Genomic DNA, 21,882 nt, shown 5'->3' on the forward strand with positions numbered 1-21,882 from the left:
CCCACGCTCCTCACCCACAGGTATGGCTTGATCCTTCCCAGCAAGAACAAGAACAAGGTTGGGGGAGAGCTAGGCACGCGGAAACTCAACCCTCTGCAGGACTCAGATGACGAGCTGGACCAGGATGAAGAGTACCCCCTTGACTGGGTGGAGGCATCCCTCAAGGTGTGTAGACCCATGCTGGAGGCTTTCCTAGTGTTGATTGTGCCCCAAAAGATACAAAACTGTATAGATCTGGCTGTCATGTGTTTGAAGATACCCTAAACTTAACCTAACAAAACCTCAAACAGTTACTACAGGTCTTGACTCAGAAAATTCATCTATGCTTCCTTACTAATGACACTTTCTATACAACACAGTGAGGTCATTCTTTGTTGCTTTATACCTTAAGTTGCTGGCTGTCATGTGTTTGAAGATACCCTAAACTTAACCTAACAAAACCTCAAACAGTCACTACAGGTCTTGACTCAGAAAATTCATATATGCTTCCTTACTAATGACACTTTCTATACAACAAAGTGAGGTCATTCTTTGTTGCTTTATACCTTAAGTTGCTGGCTGTCATGTGTTTGAAGATACCCTGAACTTAACCTAACACAACCTCAGTCACTACAGGTCTTGACTCAGAAAATTCATATATGCTTCCTTACTAATGACACTTTCTATACAACAAAGTGAGGTCATTCTTTGTTGCTTTATACCTTAAGTTGCTGGCTGTCGTGTGTTTGAAGATACCCTGAACTTAACCTAACACAACCTCAGTCACTACAGGTCTTGACTCAGAAAATTCCTCTATGCTTCCTTCTTTTATGTAGTACCATGAAGTCTCTCTCCCCTTGGCTTCCCTCTTGATCCTTGTCCCCCAAAACATACTCAACTGAACAAATCCCTTACACAACTTTCTTTAATACCACAGGAGACTAAAATCATTAATACCAGTCATATTTGGGTGTAGAAAATTCTTCTTGTTGAATAAGAAAAAATATACAAAGAATATATTTGGCATATGCATAGAAACTTGAGCCTTGTGATGTTATGTGAGTATTTGGGTGTATCAGAACACCTCGCCATCCAATACTGACCTCCCACACACAACCCCTTGTCTTATTATTATTATTGCTTTTTATCCTTCTTTCCTTTCTCTTCCCTCCTTATCCTTCCTCTCTTTCTTACTACTTCTTCATTTTTTCTTCCTTCAGTAACTATCTTCCTTCTGTATTCTGTTGTTTTTCTTCTTTATCTTTCTTTCCTTCCTCTCCCTTTCCTTTCTCTTCATTCCCTTTCAGACTCATTCCCAGTGTCTCCATCCCTTTCCCTTCCCTCCATTCCTGTTCTAACTTCTTCCCAAGTGTCTCCATCCCTTCCCTTTCTGAGTCCTTCACAATTCTCTCATATTCCAGTACAACTTAAACTCTTTCATGAGGGGAGCATCAAAACAACTATCTATCCAGTACCTGGCACAGGAGACATCTTGATCTATCCAATGCCTGGCAGAGGAGATACCTTGATTTTTCCTATACTCTTCTTCTCTCTCATATTCCATTACAATTTTAACTCCTTCACGAGGGAGTATTATAACACCTCACCATACTGACCTCTCTTCTGGCCTCTCATATTCCATTACAATTTTAACTCCTTCACGAGGGGAGTATTATAACACCTCGCCACCCAATACTGACCTCTCTTCTGGCCTCTCATATTCCATTACAATTTTAACTCCTTCACGAGGGGAGTATTATAACACCTCGCCACCCAATACTGACCTCTCTTCTGGCCTCTCATATTCCATTACAATTTTAACTCCTTCACGAGGGGAGCATCATAACACCTCGCCACCCAATACTGACCTCTCTTCTGGCCTCACATTTCTATTTATTTCTTTATAGGAGTTATGTCAATGAGGCTCTTCTGTAAACTAAACTGATCCCTGCCTTCCTTACCTTCAGCCGGGAACTCAGAGTCTACAGAAGCGGCTGCTGCGTGAGGCTCTGGAGGAGGATGCGTCAGTGTTCCAGCGTGACGAGGCGTACGACAGCATGCAGGCCGCCAAGACGGGCCGCCGGGAAGCTAAGGACCCAGCCGCCAAGAAGGTGAGGAGCTGGTGTTGTTGATTGCATGCGTAGAGGAGTTTAGGTTCGCCATGTTATACTTCCATATTGTAACTCATTTCCGAGTCCCTTCATCCCTTCCTTTTCCTTTCATTCCCTTTCAGAATCCTTCCTTTCCCTTCCCTCCATTCCCTTTCAAACTCCTTCCCAAGTGTCTCCATTCCTTTCCTTATCCTTCCATTCCCTTTCAAACTCTTTCTCATCCCTTTCCTCCCTTTCAATCTCCTTCTCAAGTGTATCCATCCCTTCCCCTTCTTTCCATTCCCTTTCAAACTCCTTCCCAAGTGTCTCCATTCCTTTCCTTATCCTTCCATTCCCTTTCAAACTCTTTCTCATCCCTTTCCTCCCTTTCAATCTCCTCAAGTGTCTCCATCCCTTCCCCTTCTTTCCATTCCCTTTCAAACTCATTCCCAAGTGTCTCCATCCCTTCCCTTTCCTTCCATTCCCTTTCAAATTCCTTCCCTATTCTCTTCATCCAGTTCGTGCCCTTTCTGTCCTTCCTAATGAGGAGATTATATTGTGAGGAGATGTGTCGTAGGATTGTACAGGATAGTGATTATTTGTTTGCAATGTTAAGCAGGGATGGAAAGCACTGCGTGTGGCATGATTTGGTGTTTCCGCGAATTGCAGTAGATTATACCATAGGATGTGTTACTAGGATTTGTGAGGAGAGCACATAATGGTTGTGATGTAAGCAGAGAGATACAAACCACTGCTTGTGGAACGACGAGTGTTATGATTATTGGCAACAAGTGAGCACATGCATTATGTTTAAGACATGTCATATGTTGCATCCATTGCTGAAGATGCCAGAGTGTTATGATCGTCTGACCATAGGATATTGCATAAGGCAATTATTTTCATTTAATCTTAAATAAATGTATATTTTCTTTTTCCCTTGTCTATCCCCTATCCTATATATCTATCCTTCTCTCTCTCTCTCTCTCTCTCTCTCTCTCTCTCTCTCTCTCTCTCTCTCTCTCTCTCTCTCTCTCTCTCTCTCTCTCTCTCTCTCTCTCTCTCTCTCATCCTTTTTCCTTCTTTTTTCCTCCATATTTTCCTTCTCTATTCCTCTATTCCTTCTTCTGATTTCCTCTTTTCCTTGATCTTCCTTCCCTAGTCCCTCTGTTTCCCTTAATTAACCTGGTGGTGGTGGTGGTGGTGGTAGGGACCATGTTTCTTAATGGTCCCTCCAAGCGAGAAAAGTGAGAAAAAATCAGCCCTCACACAAACCATTTCATATCAAAGCATTTGTGATCAGTTTATGTATCATCTATTTTGGGTAGTGTGGAGGCTCATCACTGAGGATCCCAACCGTCGCTCACTAGGCTTTCATAGGAGTTGTGGGGGTAATTTCCAGGGGTAGTTTTGTGAGCCTTGTGGTAATTTGACCCTTCTGTGCCATGAACCCAAGAAACTAATTTTTAACAAGGCTTTCGTAGGAGTTGTGGGGGTCATTTCCTGGGGTAGTCTTGTGAGCCTGGTGGTAATTTGACCCTTCTTCTGTGCCGTGAACCCAAGAAACTAATTTTTAACAAGGCTTTCGTAGGAGTAGTGTGGGGCGTTTCCAGGGGTAGTTTTGTGAGTGTTGTGGTAATTTGACCCTTCTTCTGTGCCATGAACTTCAGAAACACAAATTTGACAAGGCTTTCATAGGAGTTGTGGGCATTTCCAGGGATAGATTTGTGAGCCTGGTGGTAATTTGACCCTTCTTCTGTGCCGTGAACTTCAGAAACACAAATTTGACAAGGCTTTCATAGGAGTTGTTGGCATTTCCAGGGGTAGTTTTGTGAGCGTTGTGATACTTTGACCCTTCTTCTGCGCCGTGAACTTCAGAAACACAAATTTGACGAGGCTTCCCTAGGAGTTGTGGGCATTTCCAGGGGTAGATTTGTGAGCCTGGTGTCACATACTCGCTTCTCTGTTCAATCTCTTCCTTTATTCTCTTATCCTTTGAGTTCTCTGCACTTCCTATCATCAATTTTCCCTTTCCCACATCCATTCCTTCCTTACCTTCTTCTGTGCCCAATTCACTCCATTGTTTTCAGTTTCAGAGCCAAAAAGCTTGAGTCATTTCCTTCCTGGAGCGCTCAGCCTGCCATGCCTTGCCACAGCCTGTCCACCAAGAAGCTAAGTAATGCCTCTCACTGTTCCTCGGCATTTGTTTTCGGTCTGAAGGAGGGAAGAGTTTGATCCCAGAAGACGAAATTGGCCTCTCTTTGACCACTCCCTCCGTTTGCTTTTCCAGGGACAGTGATTTGCGTGATTTTGTGTGTTTTTTCTTTGCTTAATGTCACTTCTTCATAACCACTAACTTATTCATTTGTATTACGTCATAAGTTCACAACCAGTAACTTTTTTGTTTGTTTTATGTCATAAGTTCACAACCAGTAACTTTTTTGTTTGTTTTACGTCATAAGCTCACAACCAGTAACTTTTTTGTTTGTTTTATGTCATAAGCTCACAACCAGTAACTTTTTTGTTTGTTTTACGTCATAAGCTCACAACCAGTAACTTTTTTGTTTGTTTTATGTCATAAGTTCACAACCAGTAACTTCTTTTTTTTGTTTTACGTCATAAGTTCACAACCAGTAACTTCTTTTTCTTTCATAACATCCTTACTTCACGACCAGTAACTTCTTTTTCTTGCATAACATCCTTACTTCACGACCAGTAACTTCTTTTTGTGATTCAGTACTACCGCACTAAGTACTGCGCTTGCCCACCTCTGACTATAGCATGGATGTCCCTTTGGTTCTGGGTGTAAGAGGTGGGAAGGAAACTCAGGCTGAGGCAGAAATTCTATATTCTTTTATGTTTTGACAGAGTGTGATCTTCAGAGAGAATACAAGAGGCACAGAGCAGCAACACACACACACACACACGCACGGATTGCCTTGTGTTGAGACGTCTGGAAGGGTAGCGTGTTGGCCGGCTCCTTGTGTCTTCCCAGCCATGGAGTGCACAGACATGAATAAGGTTGTATACTTAAACATTTCAGCACTCAACACACACACACACACACACACTCTCTCTCTCTCTCTCTCTCTCTATTCAGGAGCAGTAAGTAGCAGGCTTTTTTTCATTATTGTTTTCTTTTTTTTACGCCCTTGAACCGTCTCCTCTGCTGTAAAAAAAAAAAAAAAAAAGGAGGTACACATATTTGACAAGGCTTTCGTAGGAGTTGTGGGTATTTCCAGCGGTAGTAGTTTCCACGAGGCCTCGGTTCCCCTGGAGAAGCAGTGAGCAAGACTAGTTGGGAAAGTTTGGTTTAGTCGGCGCAACATCTGTGGTTGATAACAGAAAACCTTATAACCGATAACTGATAATGGAAAACCTTATCAGTGATAACCAATATTCGTTAACTGGAGACACAAATACCCGATACACAATATAAATTCACAATTCCGATACTAGCTAGCGATTAGTCCAATAGACGAAAACAATACTATATTGATATTTCAAATAAAAAACATTGATGAATTCAAATTTTCATTATCTGTATTTTAGAAAACTTACAAAACCTGAACACCACACGTTGACACGTACCTATGGACGGTAATACTAGAAAATCCTGAACCAGTGTTGTGATATTTGATGTCCCCACCTTCAATGCTTTTGTTTACAAACACTGGTCTCTCGTGAACTGAGCATGCTCAGACCAGCAAGCGTTGACCTGATCAGTCTCACAAAGCTTTTTAACCGTAATTAAGAGTTGCTGGAAGCCTGAATCAGACATCCAGTACCACTACCACCATCCCCGCTGTTTCTAGAACGACACTGTACGAGTTGTATTTATATGTACAGTGTCGTTCTAGAAAAGGCGAGGATGGTGGTACTGTATGTCTGATTCAGCCTTCCAGCAACTCTTAATGTGTTAAAAAGCTTTGTGAAACTGTACAGGGCTACGCTTACTGGTATGAACATGTGTAGTTCACGAAAGTGAAATGAAATTTGAAAGTACTAGAGTTGATTTGGTGAGTCTCATACTTGGGTTGACAGTTTACTCTCCTCTGTAACGATAGGCTACTATCCCCAGCGGCAATTATAGCTTACAATTTTAGCAGAGTTAGGTTACCATCCACTAGGTTAAAATGAGTCTGTTAGTTTGTAAATAGATTTGGGAGTGAAGACGGCTGGACGATATATGCCGCAGAGCTTGTTATAGTGAATTCTGGGGTAAATTTGCTGTAGCACTTTCATAGCTGAATTATTGTGGTAATAAACAGATCCCCATTAAAAAGCAACATAACATACCACAGGAAATAAGTAATATGCATCTCAAAGAGACTGCTCCTGCTAAGCAATTACCCATTCTTTGCAACATGCATTATATGTTTGTTGGATATTTTGGTAATTTAGTCATCCCATGGCTCATTCTTGTCTCAATGATGTTTACTGTATTAAGGTATTACATTTACTATTTAGTATGCTAGTTTTACTGGGTATTATAGATGAAGTGTCTAGTAAAGTTAGGGCGAAGTTGGGGGCATACACATAGCTTTGTGTGGCCTTGGTGCTCATCTCCATCACATGGTAACCTATTGCTGGTAAATTAGCAACCTAGCAACACCCGTCAAGGTTTGATTCATCACCCAGTTTTATTCCCACTCATAGTTTCATAGCTACTATAATTGAAAAAGTATTTTATTTTAGGTTGAGGCAAAATATTTATATATATATTGATATTTATTTCATGCAAAAAGGTTAAGTGAAAAATATATAATTACTTCATTTTCTACTTATAGCACAACATTAAAACTAGAAAATAAAGGTTCTTTGTCCATAGACTATAAAAAATTCTTTCTCCTCTTGAAATTCAAGTTATTTTTTGGGTATTGACAAGAAAATAATGTTTCTGTTTTTAACTCAAATATGCACTTTTTTTCATTTATGTAACCTAACCTTACTAAAGTACTGACTCATATGTTGCTGGCACAAGTTGAGAACATAATGAAAAAGTGGGCATTGATATATACATTATTAAATATTTAAATGTGTTAAATAGTGTACTGGCAATAAAATACAGGAAATCATCGAGCAAATTGGTGTATGGGTGTGTTTCGTTAAGAACTCGGCAGAGTTCTTCAAAGACAAAGGCACTGCCCACTGTCAAAACATATTCCACTATACCTAGAAAATTTCCACGGAGACTGTTGGCTCTCAAGATATAGCTGGAAGCCAGACTCTTTCACGAGTCATCAGAGTTTTGAGAGAAGTCTTGGGCTTTCCAGGATGTGACACACACACACACTCACATACACACAAACACACAATTATATACTTTGAGAGTAAAAGTAGTAAAGTTGGGGGGATACGCAGTAGCAGCGCATGGCCTCGGTGCTCATCTCCGTAACATTGACCTTTGAGACTGTGGTGGAAGGGAGCCCCCATTACCCCGGGACACAGGGCCAGTGTGATATCTGGGTTACCACATATTACCTTCCCCAGGTACCCATTTATCGACCAGCCTGAGAGGGAGGATGAACAGCTGGGTGAGCTGCACGCCGACTGCCTGGGCCGGGATTCGAACCCGGGCCTGCGGAGCAGAAGCCAGGCACGCTAACCACTAGACCAAGGAGGCGTATAACTTTGAGAGTGACACAGGCTAAATTAACTTAATTATGATGCTTTTGAAAGTCACTTAATCTGACTTCATATATATAATAAAAACTTCTTTACTAATATAATTAAAGAAAGAACTGCTGGTATACATGAACACAATCACAACTTAAATTGTAAAAAAAGGGGAGCAATTATCTGACTCTAAAAATTAACTGCAGGACAATATGGCTGAGCTTATTATACACTTAATAAAATGTAAAGCATATAGCACCTGTGGTGTGTACTATTTGGAGCAATTCTTCACAGTCTGCTATTAAACATCTTTTTATATGTTATTTCCTATAGAAAACAATTAAATAAATTGCAAATACAAAACATGTTTGAAGAAACCAAAAGAGACCTTTAATGATGCATAAGAAATACAGAATTTCATGCCCTGCAATATTCAACAAAGTCCTGAAAAGCTCCAGCTATTGCAGTCATTCTGGTTGAAACTATTCAAGGAAATCTACACATTTCTGCAAACTATCCAGTAATATATGCTTGGTCTTGCTTCTTCAGAATCTTTTATCTTGTGTCTCCTGCCTGGAAGTTTAAGGGTCTGACGCTGCACCACTGCTGGGACATATGGGCTGCTAGGTGTTGTAGCACCCACTACACCATCAGGTGACATTCAGTCTCCTATAAAAGGAAAGTTATTTGCTTGGTCATCATAACCAGGATCATAAGAGAGAGAGAGAGAGAGAGAGAGAGAGAGAGAGAGAGAGAGAGAGAGAGAGAGAGAGAGAGAGAGAGAGAGAGAGAGAGAGAGAGAGAGAGAGAGAGAGATAGAGAGAGAGAGAGAGAGAGAGAGAGAGAGAGAGAGAGAGAGAGAGAGAGAGAGAGAGAGAGAGAGAGAGAGAGAGAGAGAGAGAGAGAGAGAGAGAGAGAGAGAGAGAGAGAGAGAGAGAGAGAGAGAGAGAGAGAGAGAGAGAGGTAAAAGTGACTGGCTAGTAGTTAAAGGTTAAGAAGCAATGAAGTAAAAAGTTTACATAGTTAATAAACTTAATCTGTGGAAATGAAGAAAACAAAGAAATACAATGACTAAGTTATAATAGTGAATTTAAAGTATCTATGTTTTAATAGGAAGTTAGTTTATCTCAAGCACTATGAAAGAGCTTTTTACTTATTGTTATTGCACTTATAGTAGAGCGACAGTGTTTTAAGCCATAATACAGCAAGCTGCTCTTTGGAAAGTATGCTGTTTTATCTATTTCCCCATATCTGAGCAGCTGACAATGTCTGAGCTCCACTCCTAATCCTAGCCACATTACTGGGCAGTGCCCTGGTGGCAGAAGTGGCAAATCTTAATGACTGATAAGTTTGCTAAGCTCTGCTGCTCAGTAAATGGCCTCACCTCTATGAAAATACTGAAATGACATCACGTACTGAAGTGTGTGTGCACCCATATCCTTTCCCCTCCATGGTGAGATAACTTGGTGCATGCAAGTATATTACACTTTTACCTACAGAGGAGGTCAAAACAGGGTAATGAGACTGATCATGGACAACTTGGAGGACAAAGTCATGGCTAAGAACTGACAGAAAGACAGGTTTATAACATTACCTAAAGGATACCTTCATGCAGGTTAACAAAAATGTTTCACTCCCTAGCACGTTTTAGCAACAATATACCAAGCTGACTCTCCACATGACAAGTGATTGGCTTACCTGAACTTCCTCACTTCATCTCCGTACTCCCGGTGGGGCAGACAACATCGCCTGCCTCTGTCACAGACATCGCCTGCCTCTGTCACGGGCCACGTGCTGCACTGGTGTTGAGGTTCCTGTGATTGGCTACTGTCTCTTGAGTACGTATGTATCGAGCGCTGCCATTGGTTTAACGAAATATGTCAACAACACACTACGCCGTCTGTCGGCGGGAGTGTGAAACAGCGTTAAGGCAGGAAAATCTAAACATGGCGGTAAGATTTTTGGGGGAATCGCAAGATACGACATTCTTATTTCCGCCATATTGGATCCACTTAAGACTGTCGTATCTGCGAGGCGTTAGTGAATCTGGGCCCAGGAGAACAATAAGATGTATCAAGAAATAAATAAATGAAGTAAAAAAATAACTTTGTGTAAGTCTTCCCCCTGAGAGAGAGATTAAATGAAACAAAATGAATAAATCTAAGTTCCATCGACATCAAAATCATTGAGGAGGAGGAGGAGGAGGAGAATGGGATAAGGGAAGGAAACTTGAGAGATGGGAAACATGGAAAAGAAGGAGGAGGAGAAATGGAGATGTAAAGTATAAGAGGAAGGAAGGAAGGCAGACCAGGAAATGCAGAGAAGTAAGACGCAGGAGAATGACGGGAGAATATTTGGCAGGGCAAACAGGGAAATTGTAACAGCAGGAGGAAAAACAAAATGAACAGTAAGGAAAGGAAAGAGAGGCTAATAGGAGGAGAACCAGAAGGAAATGGGAAATGAACAGTGAGAACAAAAAGTGTCTGTGGCTACAATGAAGAGAAATATAAAGTCCTGCACACCTTGGGAGGGGAGTCTTGAGGTCTGTGAGGGCAAAGAGTCGTCTGTTTCCATCTGTGGCACTGGTCTTGGAGGAACCTGACTTGCCACGCTCCTTGTAGCGGATCTTGCAGCTGGTGATGATCCCATTCTGGTGCTCGGCCAGCGGAGGCTCCCAGTGGATGATGAGGCTCTGAAGGGAAAGGCCGTGTGAGGGAAAAAGATATATGAGAAATGATGAAAATACAACCTAAAAAGTTTGAACATTGTGTGAGGCCGTGAGTGCTTCAACTTAACCCCCTGACTGTGGATTTCCTACCAGAAGACCTCACCAAGCTACAGGAATGGAACAAAAACTGGCTGCTACAATTCAGTGGAGAAAAATGTAAAGTCCTGCACCCTGGGAGAGGATATCCAGCACACCAATACCACATGGGAAACACTCCACTATCCACCACAGAGGCAGAGAAAGACCTGGGAGTATATGTTTTCAGGCTACCTGTGAAGGCCAAATCTGTGCCAATCGCAGGGGACGGGTCAAATATAATGAAATATAATGAATGTGCAAGGGTTAAAAATACTGAAACAATGAATGTGCAACTTGTAGAGATGATGTGAAAGAAACGAACAAAGCAGAAAGCTATTTAAAAATGAGTTTAAAAATGCATCTTTGCCTTGGAAGCCTTCCACAACTCACCCTTGAGCTGGCAGCCTCAACGCTCACATTCTGAGGCTCCTTTGAGGGCACGTCTGAGAAGGTTCTGGCAGTGACCTCCGGGATGGCGTCTCCCCCGCCATTACTGTTGACGGCGGTGAGCCACACGCTGTGCTCAGTGACCTGGTCCAGGCCTTGGAGGTCATGTGACGTACCAGTGACCTCTACCTCGTGTTCTTCTGCTGACCCAACCTGAGGAGAAAATTACAAGGGAGACAATGGTTAAGATACACACTGGCACTTGTACAAACACACGGCTATGGTCACCCTGTACTCCAAGTAAGGTCACTAATGACACACAAGGATATGGGGAGACTTTTGTTAGGCAAAAGGGACTCCACATTTGGCGCACAGTTCTATAAGGCCGTCCACACCTGCGTATAGAGCATGGTGTATCCCGTGATGGGCGTTTTGGCCACTCCGGGCGGCGACCAAGTGACCTCCAGACTGGTGGGTGAGGTGGGGACAACTTTCAGACTCTGGGGCGGAGGGCAGGTCCAGGTCCGGCTTGGTGAACACCCGCACCTCGTGTGTGGAGGCGCCCACCAGGCCGCCGGAGGTGTGGGCCACCACCCGCACCATGTAGTTACTCCCGGGACTTAGGTCGCTGATCTGGGTCTTGTATTCATTCAGTCCCTCGCTGGAGGAGCTGCACTCGCGTTCTGGACGCGTTCTCTGCAGTGAAGGGAGGAAAGTGATGTGAATTACTTACTTTTGATGAAATGTTGTATATGTACTCACTAGAATGTTATTATTTCTTCATAATCACTGGAATGGAAGTTGGATAACTCTGTATTTGCTAACTACATCTTAACAGTAGTAGTATTGTGTTGAATTTTTCATGCAATAAATATTCCCAGGTTGTGTCCTTTGGTTCTGACCTGAGTGATCCTTCCTGCTTGTAGACGACTGAGTATCCCACAGTGTGGTCGGTGTTGAGCTCCGGCTCATGCCAGGCCAGCGTGATGAACCTGTTGCTGGTGGAGGTGGCCTGCAGCAGCCAAGGGGGCCTGGGGTGCCTGCCGCCAGGGTCTTGCTCCTCTGAGGGGTGAGAGCCTTCTTCAGAAATGCCTTAGAGTACTAAATAGATGAATAAAAGGTAAATATTTTAAGAAAAGAATACAAGAAATGTATAAGAAAAATCATATGAATTAAATTTTATAATTGATTAAGCTTTGGTAAGTACTGATGTAGCTTTGTGGACTCAAAACAGATGATGCATCTATCTTGCTGCTTCACAGTTATAAGTAAACCTCCTTTGGGTGAGAGCTATCAACAGTAATTAGTTTTATGGAAAGTAACTAACAAAAAGATTACTAGACTTGGGTCACGGGGCGATATAAGTGACCTCTTACCTGAGACGCCAACACCCTGCTGCTAAGGCAAAGACTGAACCAACAACTGACACTGAAGAATTCTAATGTTACTTTTTCCTGAACAAGGGAATGAAGCGTGACTCTCTGGACATCCTCAATGTGTGAAAAGATGGTGAGTGACGGAGTGCTACAACCCTTTCATGGAGAGCATTCAAAGCTCAAAATACACAAAGGAAGTTTAGACAAAAATTCTACAAATGCAATTATTACCAAAAATACGAGTTGAGTGTTAGCAATATTTCTGCCACTGTTTGTTTCAGTTGTCCACACACTTGAGCTGTCACACTAACAAAGACACTGGAGGAAATATGAAGACTGATCTCCAGTTCCATTTTTGAAAACCTATTTTTACCTAAGCAGCTTCAATATCAAAGAGTTCCCCTCTCAGGAGTAATTCTTGTGTACAGCATAAAGACTAGTAGACAGTGACTGTCAAGGCCACACCAACAGAAGGCAAATGATGCAAACAAGTTGTGTCAACAATGAGCAGACATTCTAAGTATTGAAAACCAAGGAGTAGTAGTAGAAATACAATAATAGTACCAACCCTCACATCTGAAACGTGGGCCTGGAATGAAAGTCTAGAGTGCAGGCAGTGGAAATGAGTTACCTGAGGAGTGCTTGTGGTGTGAGTAGAATGGATGGAATGAGTAATGAAAGTGTGTTTTGGAATGTGTCACAGGGGTGAAGGGAAGAAGTGTGGGGTGGTGGAAGAGGTGAAGCGACAGACCTTGAAGTGGTTTGGCCACATGGAGCGAATGGAGGAGAGTAAGATGACCAGAAGGGTGTATGTGAGTGAGATAGAGGGAGGGAATGCTAGAGGACGACCTCCAGTGAAATGGAGGCATAGGGTGCAAGAGTACATTAGGGAGAGGGGGGAAAGATCTTTGAGCAGGCAAGGAGGGAGTGTCTGGATAGAGCAAGTTGGAAGCTCTTCTGTCGTGGCCATCCCCTGGTGGGAGCTCCTAGGAGCAGGCGTCCATGAAATGATGATGAATGAGTAGTAGTAGTGGTGTGCCTGAGCTGTCCCATTTACTCTGGTGACAGTGTCTGTGGCCTGCCTTGTGTGTGGGTGGGGGCATGCTGCTCCTTCCTGGAGGTGAGCCCAGACAATGTATTATCAAAATACCACAACAAAATAGTCATTCTCGGGTAAATCACATTTTAGTGAGTCAGTAACACTCAGCACCGGCTTTGATATTTCCAAACTTCAGGACAATCAAATATGAACACATTACTGGAGACGTGTGCTTTGCCCACAGTGTAATCTATGCATTTTATTCAGTCTTCAAGGAATAATAAACACAATAAAGGGCTATGCTTACAGCCATGCTAAGAAAATCACATGCATCAACATCAATAACTTGGGTAATGTACACTTTTTAAAACTGCAGCGTCTGTAGCAGCGGCTGCAGCTGCCCGCCAGAAACATTGGAATAGATTCAGTAACCTTGTAAATGTCTGGGCTTATTAGCAACCTGGAATTATCTGGACTAGTCACTGCCTGTGTCCAATGCAGACAACACTACATCAGTACTCATGAATGCAAACAAAGGGCTACAGTGTGAACAGTGTCTGTCCCGCACGGCACCGCCACTTACTTGACTCAAGGACACACAGCTGGGCGTCCCCGGCGAGCTGTGCGCCACACACTGGTACATCCCGGAGTCCTCCTGGCGCACCAGGCCAAGGATCTGCAGGTTGTTGCCGCTCACACTCTACAGGGAGGCTTGGCATTACACACACCTAACACAACACAGCTGTGCTTTGTGTAGCTATTGACAGCCTTATATTTATCTCCCCTTATATAGAGCCTTATATCCCTTATGTATCTATTTAGAACCTTAGATCCCTTTTCCTTTACTTATCTTTTTAGAACCTTCTACATGGAGCCTTATGGATTCCAATGTATTATATACCTTTTACATCCATTTAGAGCAGTGGTTCTTAACCTTTTTACTACCCCGCCCCCTCCAGGAAGTGGTCCTTCCCTCCACGCCCCCTTGCATCTAGCAGTAAAATTTCCTCCCAGATGTTAAAGAAAATGGCAAGCCCTAAGTAGCCTATAGGCAACTAAAGTAATGGCGATACGTCTGCATTTGTTCATAAACTTCTCAATATTAGCCCACGCTCTTGTTAAGAGAATAACAAATATAATGAGAGAAATTCCTAGTTTTCCCCTAGGCCTCGTGTCCCCCCCTAGAGGGGTGCACCCCCCAGGTTAAGAACCACTGATTTAGAGCCTTACATTCCTTTCCCCTTATGTATGTATGTATGTATGTATGTATGTATGCATGTATGTATGTATGTATGTATCCATTAATCTATCAATCTTATGAATCTGCATATCTCTGTCCTTTTTAACCTGTAAGTGATAAATGTCCACACCATCACAAAAGTCCGTCTCCACCAGCAGCTCGCCGTTCTTGAGCCAGTGGAGCGAGGGCTCTGGCTGGCCGTACACGCTGCACTCCAGCTCCACGTTCTCCTTCTCATAGGCGAGAGCGTTGGCCGGCTGCCTCAGAAACCTCGGAGCAACTGTCACACAATTTTCAAGCTTTAGCAACTGAGAGAAACATGATGACTGAAGAACGCTAAGATTTTTACTATGCCAAACTTTATACTCAAACCACAAAAATATTCCTATTCTTTGTTATTCCATTTTCAACATTTTCACCACCCTAGTAACTGAGAGGAACTTAATGATAACTGACAAACACTTGAGATTTTTCACTATGGCAAAATTTATCCACACAAATCACACACAAAAAATATGCACAGTCTTTGTTATATCACTGAAAACACCTTAGTACTGAGACAAACATCTAACCTAGCTTAACGATAACTGACAAATGCTAACCTTTCACAATGCCAAACTTTACATACTCAAACCACAAGGATATGAATAGTCTTTCTTATACCATTTTCAATACTAGTAATGGAGACAAACATATGATAATTCACAAACACTAAGATTTTTACCATGCCAAACTTTATACACACACAGCACAAGAGTTAACCAGCATCTTCATTCTTTCATCCCTTTCACTGGTAAACTCTGGAACAGCCATCATGTGTCTGTATTTCCTCCTGCCTATGACCTCTACACCTGATATTGACCTCTCATGTTTTTCTTTATAGGAGCAGTGCTTTATTGTTTTCGTTGTTTTGCCTTTGAACTCTTTCATTACTGTAAAAAAATATATATGTCATAGTTTTGTCTCACTTTGGACCTGTATGTGGGCCACGGCGTCGAGCGAATCCTCCCTGTTCTCCGCCCGGCACATGTACGTCCCCTCGTCCTCCTCCTGCAGGCCATGGATGTGCAGGCTGCTGCTGGTGGTGCCGCAGAACAGTGTGTCCAGGTCCCTGTTCTCCGCCCGGCACCTGTACGTCCCCTCGTCCTCCTCCTGCAGGCCATGGATGTGCAGGCTGCTGGTGGTGGTGCCACAGAACAGTGTGTCCAGGTCCCTGAGGAAAGACAGAAAGGTACGGTAAGCAAGTGAGTTTTGTATCTAATTGCTGTTTGTCACTTTTTTTTCACAGTAGAGGAAGCAGCTCAAGGGAAAAAAAATACCAACAAAAGCAGTCCATTACAATAAGCCTGCTGCAACACTTACCTCATATACAGCAATAACTGCAACACACACACACACAAACTAAAAATAAAAGGAATGGGTATATATTTATTTGATTCTGAAACCTCTCCCTCAGTCACTGTTATCCAAGCTCTCAAGACACATCAAAATGGCCCTCTCAGTCATCTCCCAAATTCCCTTTCATCATCAACGGAACGCTTTGCAGGTCCTTACGCCATGTAGATGGTGGCGCTGTCCCTGAGCCACACCACGGCTGGCTCCGGGTAGCCATTGGCCGCACAGTCCACGGTGATCTTGTCCCTCACCTTGCCTATCGTGGACTTTGGCTGAGCAGTGAGCACGGGCCGCTGGGGGTCCCGCAGGGCGTAGGCTTCCTTGACTGTGAGTGTGGCTTGCTGGGACACCTTGCTCTTGTTGGCTTGGCAGCAGTACTCCCCGGCATGGCTACATTCTCTATTTCTAAGGCACCTGGAGAGGCAAGCAACTTCAATGCTGGAGCTACAAGTATCTTAAGTATATGATTTAAGCTCAGGTCACACAGCATGACTCATACTATGATGAACACTAATGAATGATTGAAAATGCCCTAAGTTAATCGTCAATTTCTTCCTTAAAGCTATTTTCCATGGGTCAGGGCAGAACAGTCTGCCTGAACCTTTCCTCTCAGCCCTTCCCTCTCCCTGAAGACACCCACCAGATGGAAGGCGTGTCATTCGTGAGTCTGGCTCCAGCGGGTGACTGTTCCTGAACCCCTTGATGGAGGGCGCCGGCATGGTGTCCAGGGCACACGGGAACCCAGTGCCCTCCCCCTCCATGACCGTCACGTCCTGAGGCTGCTCATCAAACTCTGGCAGTGGTGGGGGAGAGAGCGGGGCTGTGTGTGTGGGGATGCACACAGAGAGCATTGCCCAACACTGACACCAAACTGAAAAACTCACACTCATAAAGAAATATGAAAACTACGTAATATTTTTTAATACTGTCTGTTGCCACTTCTAATGTCCAAGACGAAACAGAGAAACTTCATATGAAAAAAAAGAAAAAATATGTATATGCTATTTCATAAAAGATGCATTTAGTCATGCTTCATATGATCTTTGTATATATATATATATATATATATATATATATATATATATATATATATATATATATATATATATATATATATATATATATATATATATATATATATATATATATATATATATATATATATATATATATATATATATATATATATATATATATATATATATATATATATATATATATATATATATATATATATTTGAAACACTTATTAATAGCCTATTAGGTGCAGTTACATATGTTGATGTATGTATTGTTAGAGGCCAGCCTTTATATAAGCATAAGCTTTTCAGGCAATATATAATGTATATATATATATATATATATATATATATATATATATATATATATATATATATATATATATATATATATATATATATATACACACAAGAACATTACTGCTGAGGTGTGGACTGAACAAAACCTGTCTGCCCCAGCCCACTGTGCTGTAGGTGGCCCGGCACAAGTGATGAAGACAAATGAAACTCCTGCAAGACAGGAGGCAGGCTGGGGCAGTCCAATGGTTCTGCCCAAACCTTCATTACAGTGTTTGTATGGCCTTTGGTGACTGCCTCAGAAGGGAAACGGATAACTCACAATGATGAAATGCAATGCAAAAAGTATACATTTGTAGACTATCTACTAAGGATTTCAGAGGCTGTGCGGCCTCGTTTTTTGGGAATAATATCATAACGAACAATCGTATCGGTACGAGATTTTGCGACAGTGTATTTCACACACTGCCTTAATTTTGAAGGGTATCGCCAACCGCCACAAGTAGAGAATAAAGGCACTTGTCCCTATACCAAGAGGGGAAAGTCATCAGTGTCAGGCAAAGATACGAACACAACTACCAGAGGCTCCGCCCACCTTGTTCCTCTTCCCTCCATCTCCCGCCTCCTCCCTTCTCCCTCAATCTCTCTCTCTCTCTCTCTCATGTAGCTTCGTAACTATAATGAATGAAAGGCATGCATTAATTGTAGTGGCGTTATATACTCTTTCTAATACTGATAGGCATCCTTTAAATAAAGTTGAGAGTAGGGTAACGTGTTACTTACATAGCCTAATTACCTCCGTAACTATTGGTAGCGTAGTGGTTTGGTGGTTTATGGTGTACGTTTTCGTAGGGCTATTGTATAGCATGTACCTACTGATAAAAGTAATGGTGCTCTTATCGCCAAATTATAGTGGTGCTATTAATTTTATTGTCAGGGAAGAGCTGAAAGTATGGTAACGGGAAGAATTGCGAAGGTATAACAACAAAAAACAAACGAGAGAGAAACAAATACAAGCGAGCAATCGTTCTACCATCAATCATGGTAGTCATCATTTACCACCTCACCCTACTCTCACATGTCATTACGTCCACGGCCCAGATGTGTATCACTATGCTCAAAATTAAAGTCCCAGTATCACATCAAGCATGCCTTAATTGAAAAAAAAAAATCATTCTCGAGTATGTATGTATCTTCCAGAGAGAGAGAGAGAGAGAGAGAGAGATTGAGGGAGAAGGGAGGAGGCGGGAGATGGAGGGAAGAGGAACAAGGTGGGCGGAGCCTCTGGTAGTTGTGTTCGTATCTTTGCCTGACACTGATGACTTTACCCTCTTGGTATAGGGACAAGTGCCTTTATTCTCTACTTGTGGCGGTTGGCGATACCCTTCAAAATTAAGGCAGTGTGTGAAATACACTGTCGCAAAATCTCGTACCGATACGATTGTTCGTTACGATATTATTCCCAAAAAACGAGGCCGCACAGCCTCTGAAATCCTTAGTAGGCATTTACATAATGAAGAGCAGCAACAGTTTTATGTTCCAGGTGACCACAACAATTTACATGACATAAATAACAGGAAGATCAGTCATCATCATCATCATCATCATCATCATCATCATTTCATGGACACCTGCTCCTAGGAGCTCCCACCAGGGGATGGCCACGGCAGAAGAGCTTCCAGCTTTCTCTATCCAGACACTCCCTCCTTGCCTGCTCAAAGTTTCTCAAAGATTTTTCCCCCCTCTCCCTAATGTACTCTAGCACCCTATCCCTCCATTTCACTGGAGGTCGTCCTCTAGCATTCCCTCCCTCTACCTCACTCACATACACCCTTCTGGTCATCTTACTCTCCTCCATTCGCTCCATGTGGCAAAACCACTTTAAGGTCTGTCGCTTCACTTCTTCCACCACTCCACACTTCTTCCCTTCACCCCTGTGACACATTCCAAAACACACTTTCATTACTCATTCCATCCATTCTACTCACACCACAAGCACTCCTCAGATAACTCATTTCCACTGCCTGCACTCTAGACTTTCATTCCAGACCCACGTTTCATATGTAAGGGTTGGTACTATTATTGTATTTCTCAAATCCCTCTTTACCTCCATGCTCACACTTCTACCATTCATGATTTGTCCCAAAGACCCTACCACCCTTCTTCCTTGCAATGCTCTTTCTCTTATCTCTCCCTCCATGCTTACACACAACTGATCCAAGGTACTTAAACTCATTGACTTCCTCCATTTCTTCACCATTCAAAATTATTTTGCATTTTTTTTCTTCACATCTTTGCTCAAACTTTCTGTAAGAACTCCACCCTGGATGATTCTAGGCATGTTTCTCCTACTCATCCCCCCTCTGACTCCTTTATGCCTATTATTAAGATTCTTCCAAGTGATGTTTTCTATGCCCTCTCTGGCTTCAACTCTCATAAGGCTTATGGACCTGATGGAGTGCCTCCTATTGTCCTTAAAAACTGTGCTTCCATGCTGACACCCTGCCTGGTCAAACTCTTTCGTCTCTGCCTCTCAACATCTACCTTTCCTTCCTGCTGGAAGTATGCCTTTGTACAGCTTGTGCCTAAGAAGGGTGACCGCTCCAATCCCTCAAACTACCGCCCAATAGCTTTACTTTCATGTCTATCTAAAGCTTTTGAATCAATCCTTAACCGGAAGATTCAAAAGCACCTTTCCACTTCTAACCTTCTATCTGATCGCCAGTATGGATTCCGCAAGGGGCGTTCTACTGGCGATCTTCTTGCTCTCTTAACTGACTCTTGGTCATCCTCTCTTAGCCATTTCGGTGAAACTTTCTCTGTTGCGCTTGACATATTGAAAGCCTTCGATAGAGTCTGGCACCAGTATTTGCTTTCTAAACTGCCCTCTTTCGGATTCTATCCCTCTCTCTGTTCCTTTATCTCCAGTTTCCTTTCCGGCCGTTCTATCTCTGCGGTGGTAGACGGTCACTGCTCTTCCCCTAAACCTATCAACAGTGGCGTTCCACAGGGCTCTGTCCTATCACCCACTCTCTTCCTGTTGTTCATCAATGATCTTCTTTCCATAACAAACTGTCCTGTCCACTCATACGCTGACGACTCCACTCTGCTTTATTCAACTTCTTTCAATAGAAGACCCGCTCAACAGGAAGTACACGACTCCAGACTGGAGGCTGCAGAATAATTAACCTCAGACCTTGCTATCATTTCCGATTGAGGCAGAAGGAACCTTGTGTCCGTCAATGCCTCAAAAACTCAATTTCTCCACCTATCAACTCGACACAATCTTCCAAACACCTATCCCCTATCCCTCGACAACACTCAGCTGTCACCGTCTTCAACACCAAACATCCTCGGTCTATCCTTAACTCAAAATCTCAACTGGAAACTTCACATCTCTCTCGCTAAATCAGCTTCCTCGAGGTTGGGCGTTCTGTATCGTCTCTGCCAGTTCTTCTCCCCTGCGCAGTTGCTATCCATATACAGGGGCCTTGTCCGCCCTCGTATGGAGTATGCATCTCATGTGTGGGAGGGCTCCACTCACACAGCTCTTCTGGACAGAGTGGAGTCTAAGGCTCTTCGTCTCATCAGCTATCCTCCTCCTACTGATAGTCTTCTACCTCTTAACCCAGCAGCGTCGGTGGACCCATTTTTGGGCTCTTGCGAGTCGGTCCGCTGAAATGGTGGACCCCGTATGGGGCTCGGCTCAAAACACCTAATTCGAGCTAATTGTAGGCGGTGGCGGCATAGAGCAGCCCACCATGCATGCCCTGGGTCATTGTGGTGGGTGAGTGATCTTGAGGTGGGCTTATTTGTCATAGGTGGTGCTGTAATGTCATGGCAGACTGAATTAGCTATCCATAGAGTAATCACTTGTCAAATTATCTAAAGTAGACAACAAGCGACTCTCGGCTAGATGCCATGTGTCACGAGACTGTTTATTTTGTAACAAACACCACCCAAAAAGAATGGAGTTTGAGTATAAATAAATATTTTTAACGGCTTCATGGTTATGAGAGGAGTACTCTGATATACGTTCCATGCTCTTTTCTTAGTCTCAAAATGCAGTGTAATGGTGCCGTTTCTCAGCCACTTCTCGGCTTTCCCATAGCCGAAGCCCACGGGTTAAATTCCGTCGCGATGTTGCCTCTCTTTCTATCTTCTATCGATATTTTCACGCTGACTGCTCTTCTGAACTTGCTAACTGCATGCCTCCCCCCCTCCCACGGCCCCGCTGCACACGACTTTCTACTCATGCTCATCCTTATACTGTCCAAACCCCTTATGCAAGAGTTAACCAGCATCTTCACTCTTTCATCCCTCACGCTGGTAAACTCTGGAACAATCTTCCTTCATCTGTATTTCCTCCTGCCTACGAGTTGAACTCTTTCAAGAGAAGGGTATCAGGACTCCTCTCCTCCTGAAATTGACCTCTCTTTCGGCCACCTCTTTTGATTCTTTTTTTAGGAGCAGCGAGGAGCGGGCTTTTTTTTATTATTGTTTCCTTTTTTTGTGCCCTTGAGCTGTTTCCTTTGTTGTAAAAAATAAATAAATAAATAAATAAAACATTCAATTCCCACTCTATATGGACATACAAAATCTACAGCCTCACTTCTCACAAACCATCACTTTACTTTT

The 21,882-nt window shown here is 42.9% G+C and overlaps 2 protein-coding genes and 1 long non-coding RNA gene across 10 annotated transcripts in view; 1 reads left to right on the forward strand and 2 right to left on the reverse strand.

The window, feature by feature from the left end:
* LOC126994624 (uncharacterized) lies at window positions 1-15,717 on the forward strand. 2 transcript variants are annotated; one of them, XR_007749353.1, is made up of 3 exons: window positions 1-165; window positions 4,935-5,087; window positions 15,590-15,717. It is a non-coding gene; the product is annotated as an uncharacterized LOC126994624 (long non-coding RNA). The 2 variants fall into 2 exon arrangements; XR_007749354.1 differs by lacking the exon at window positions 1-165 and adding an exon at window positions 1,976-2,090.
* On the reverse strand, window positions 8,065-11,415 carry LOC126994623 (neogenin-like). Of its 3 annotated transcripts, XM_050853931.1 has the most exons (5): window positions 11,274-11,415; window positions 10,882-11,091; window positions 10,208-10,377; window positions 9,384-9,541; window positions 8,065-8,354 (listed from the first exon to the last, which is right to left on the reverse strand). In XM_050853931.1, the coding sequence occupies exons 1-4, from the start codon at window positions 11,286-11,288 to the stop codon at window positions 9,466-9,468; spliced, it is 471 nt and encodes a 156-aa protein (XP_050709888.1). In that variant the 5' UTR covers window positions 11,289-11,415; the 3' UTR covers window positions 8,065-8,354; window positions 9,384-9,465. The 3 variants fall into 3 exon arrangements, with proteins under 3 accessions (XP_050709888.1, XP_050709887.1, XP_050709889.1); XM_050853930.1 differs by lacking the exon at window positions 8,065-8,354 and having other exon boundaries at window positions 9,370-9,585; XM_050853932.1 differs by lacking the exons at window positions 8,065-8,354; window positions 9,384-9,541 and having other exon boundaries at window positions 9,791-10,375.
* Window positions 11,432-21,882, reverse strand: part of LOC126994621 (neogenin-like) — a 17,391-nt gene continuing 6,940 nt past the window's right edge. For 3 of the 5 annotated variants that reach the window (XM_050853926.1, XM_050853927.1, XM_050853925.1), the window contains exons 3-10: window positions 16,569-16,721; window positions 16,088-16,342; window positions 15,896-15,934; window positions 15,502-15,746; window positions 14,641-14,813; window positions 13,877-13,993; window positions 11,781-11,940; window positions 11,432-11,574 (exon numbers count right to left, since the gene is read on the reverse strand). In XM_050853926.1, coding sequence (XP_050709883.1) covers window positions 11,525-11,574; window positions 11,781-11,940; window positions 13,877-13,993; window positions 14,641-14,813; window positions 15,502-15,746; window positions 15,896-15,934; window positions 16,088-16,092 — 789 coding nt within the window. In that variant the 5' untranslated portion in view covers window positions 16,093-16,342; window positions 16,569-16,721 and the 3' untranslated portion in view covers window positions 11,432-11,524. Of the gene's footprint in view, window positions 11,575-11,780; window positions 11,941-13,876; window positions 13,994-14,640; window positions 14,814-15,501; window positions 15,747-15,895; window positions 15,935-16,087; window positions 16,343-16,568; window positions 16,800-21,882 lie in introns of all 5 variants that reach the window. The other 2 variants (XM_050853929.1, XM_050853928.1) reach the window with 2 other exon arrangements.

This window comes from Eriocheir sinensis, unplaced genomic scaffold (assembly GCF_024679095.1).
Source record: "Eriocheir sinensis breed Jianghai 21 unplaced genomic scaffold, ASM2467909v1 Scaffold834, whole genome shotgun sequence".
Taxonomy (NCBI): domain Eukaryota; kingdom Metazoa; phylum Arthropoda; class Malacostraca; order Decapoda; family Varunidae; genus Eriocheir; species Eriocheir sinensis.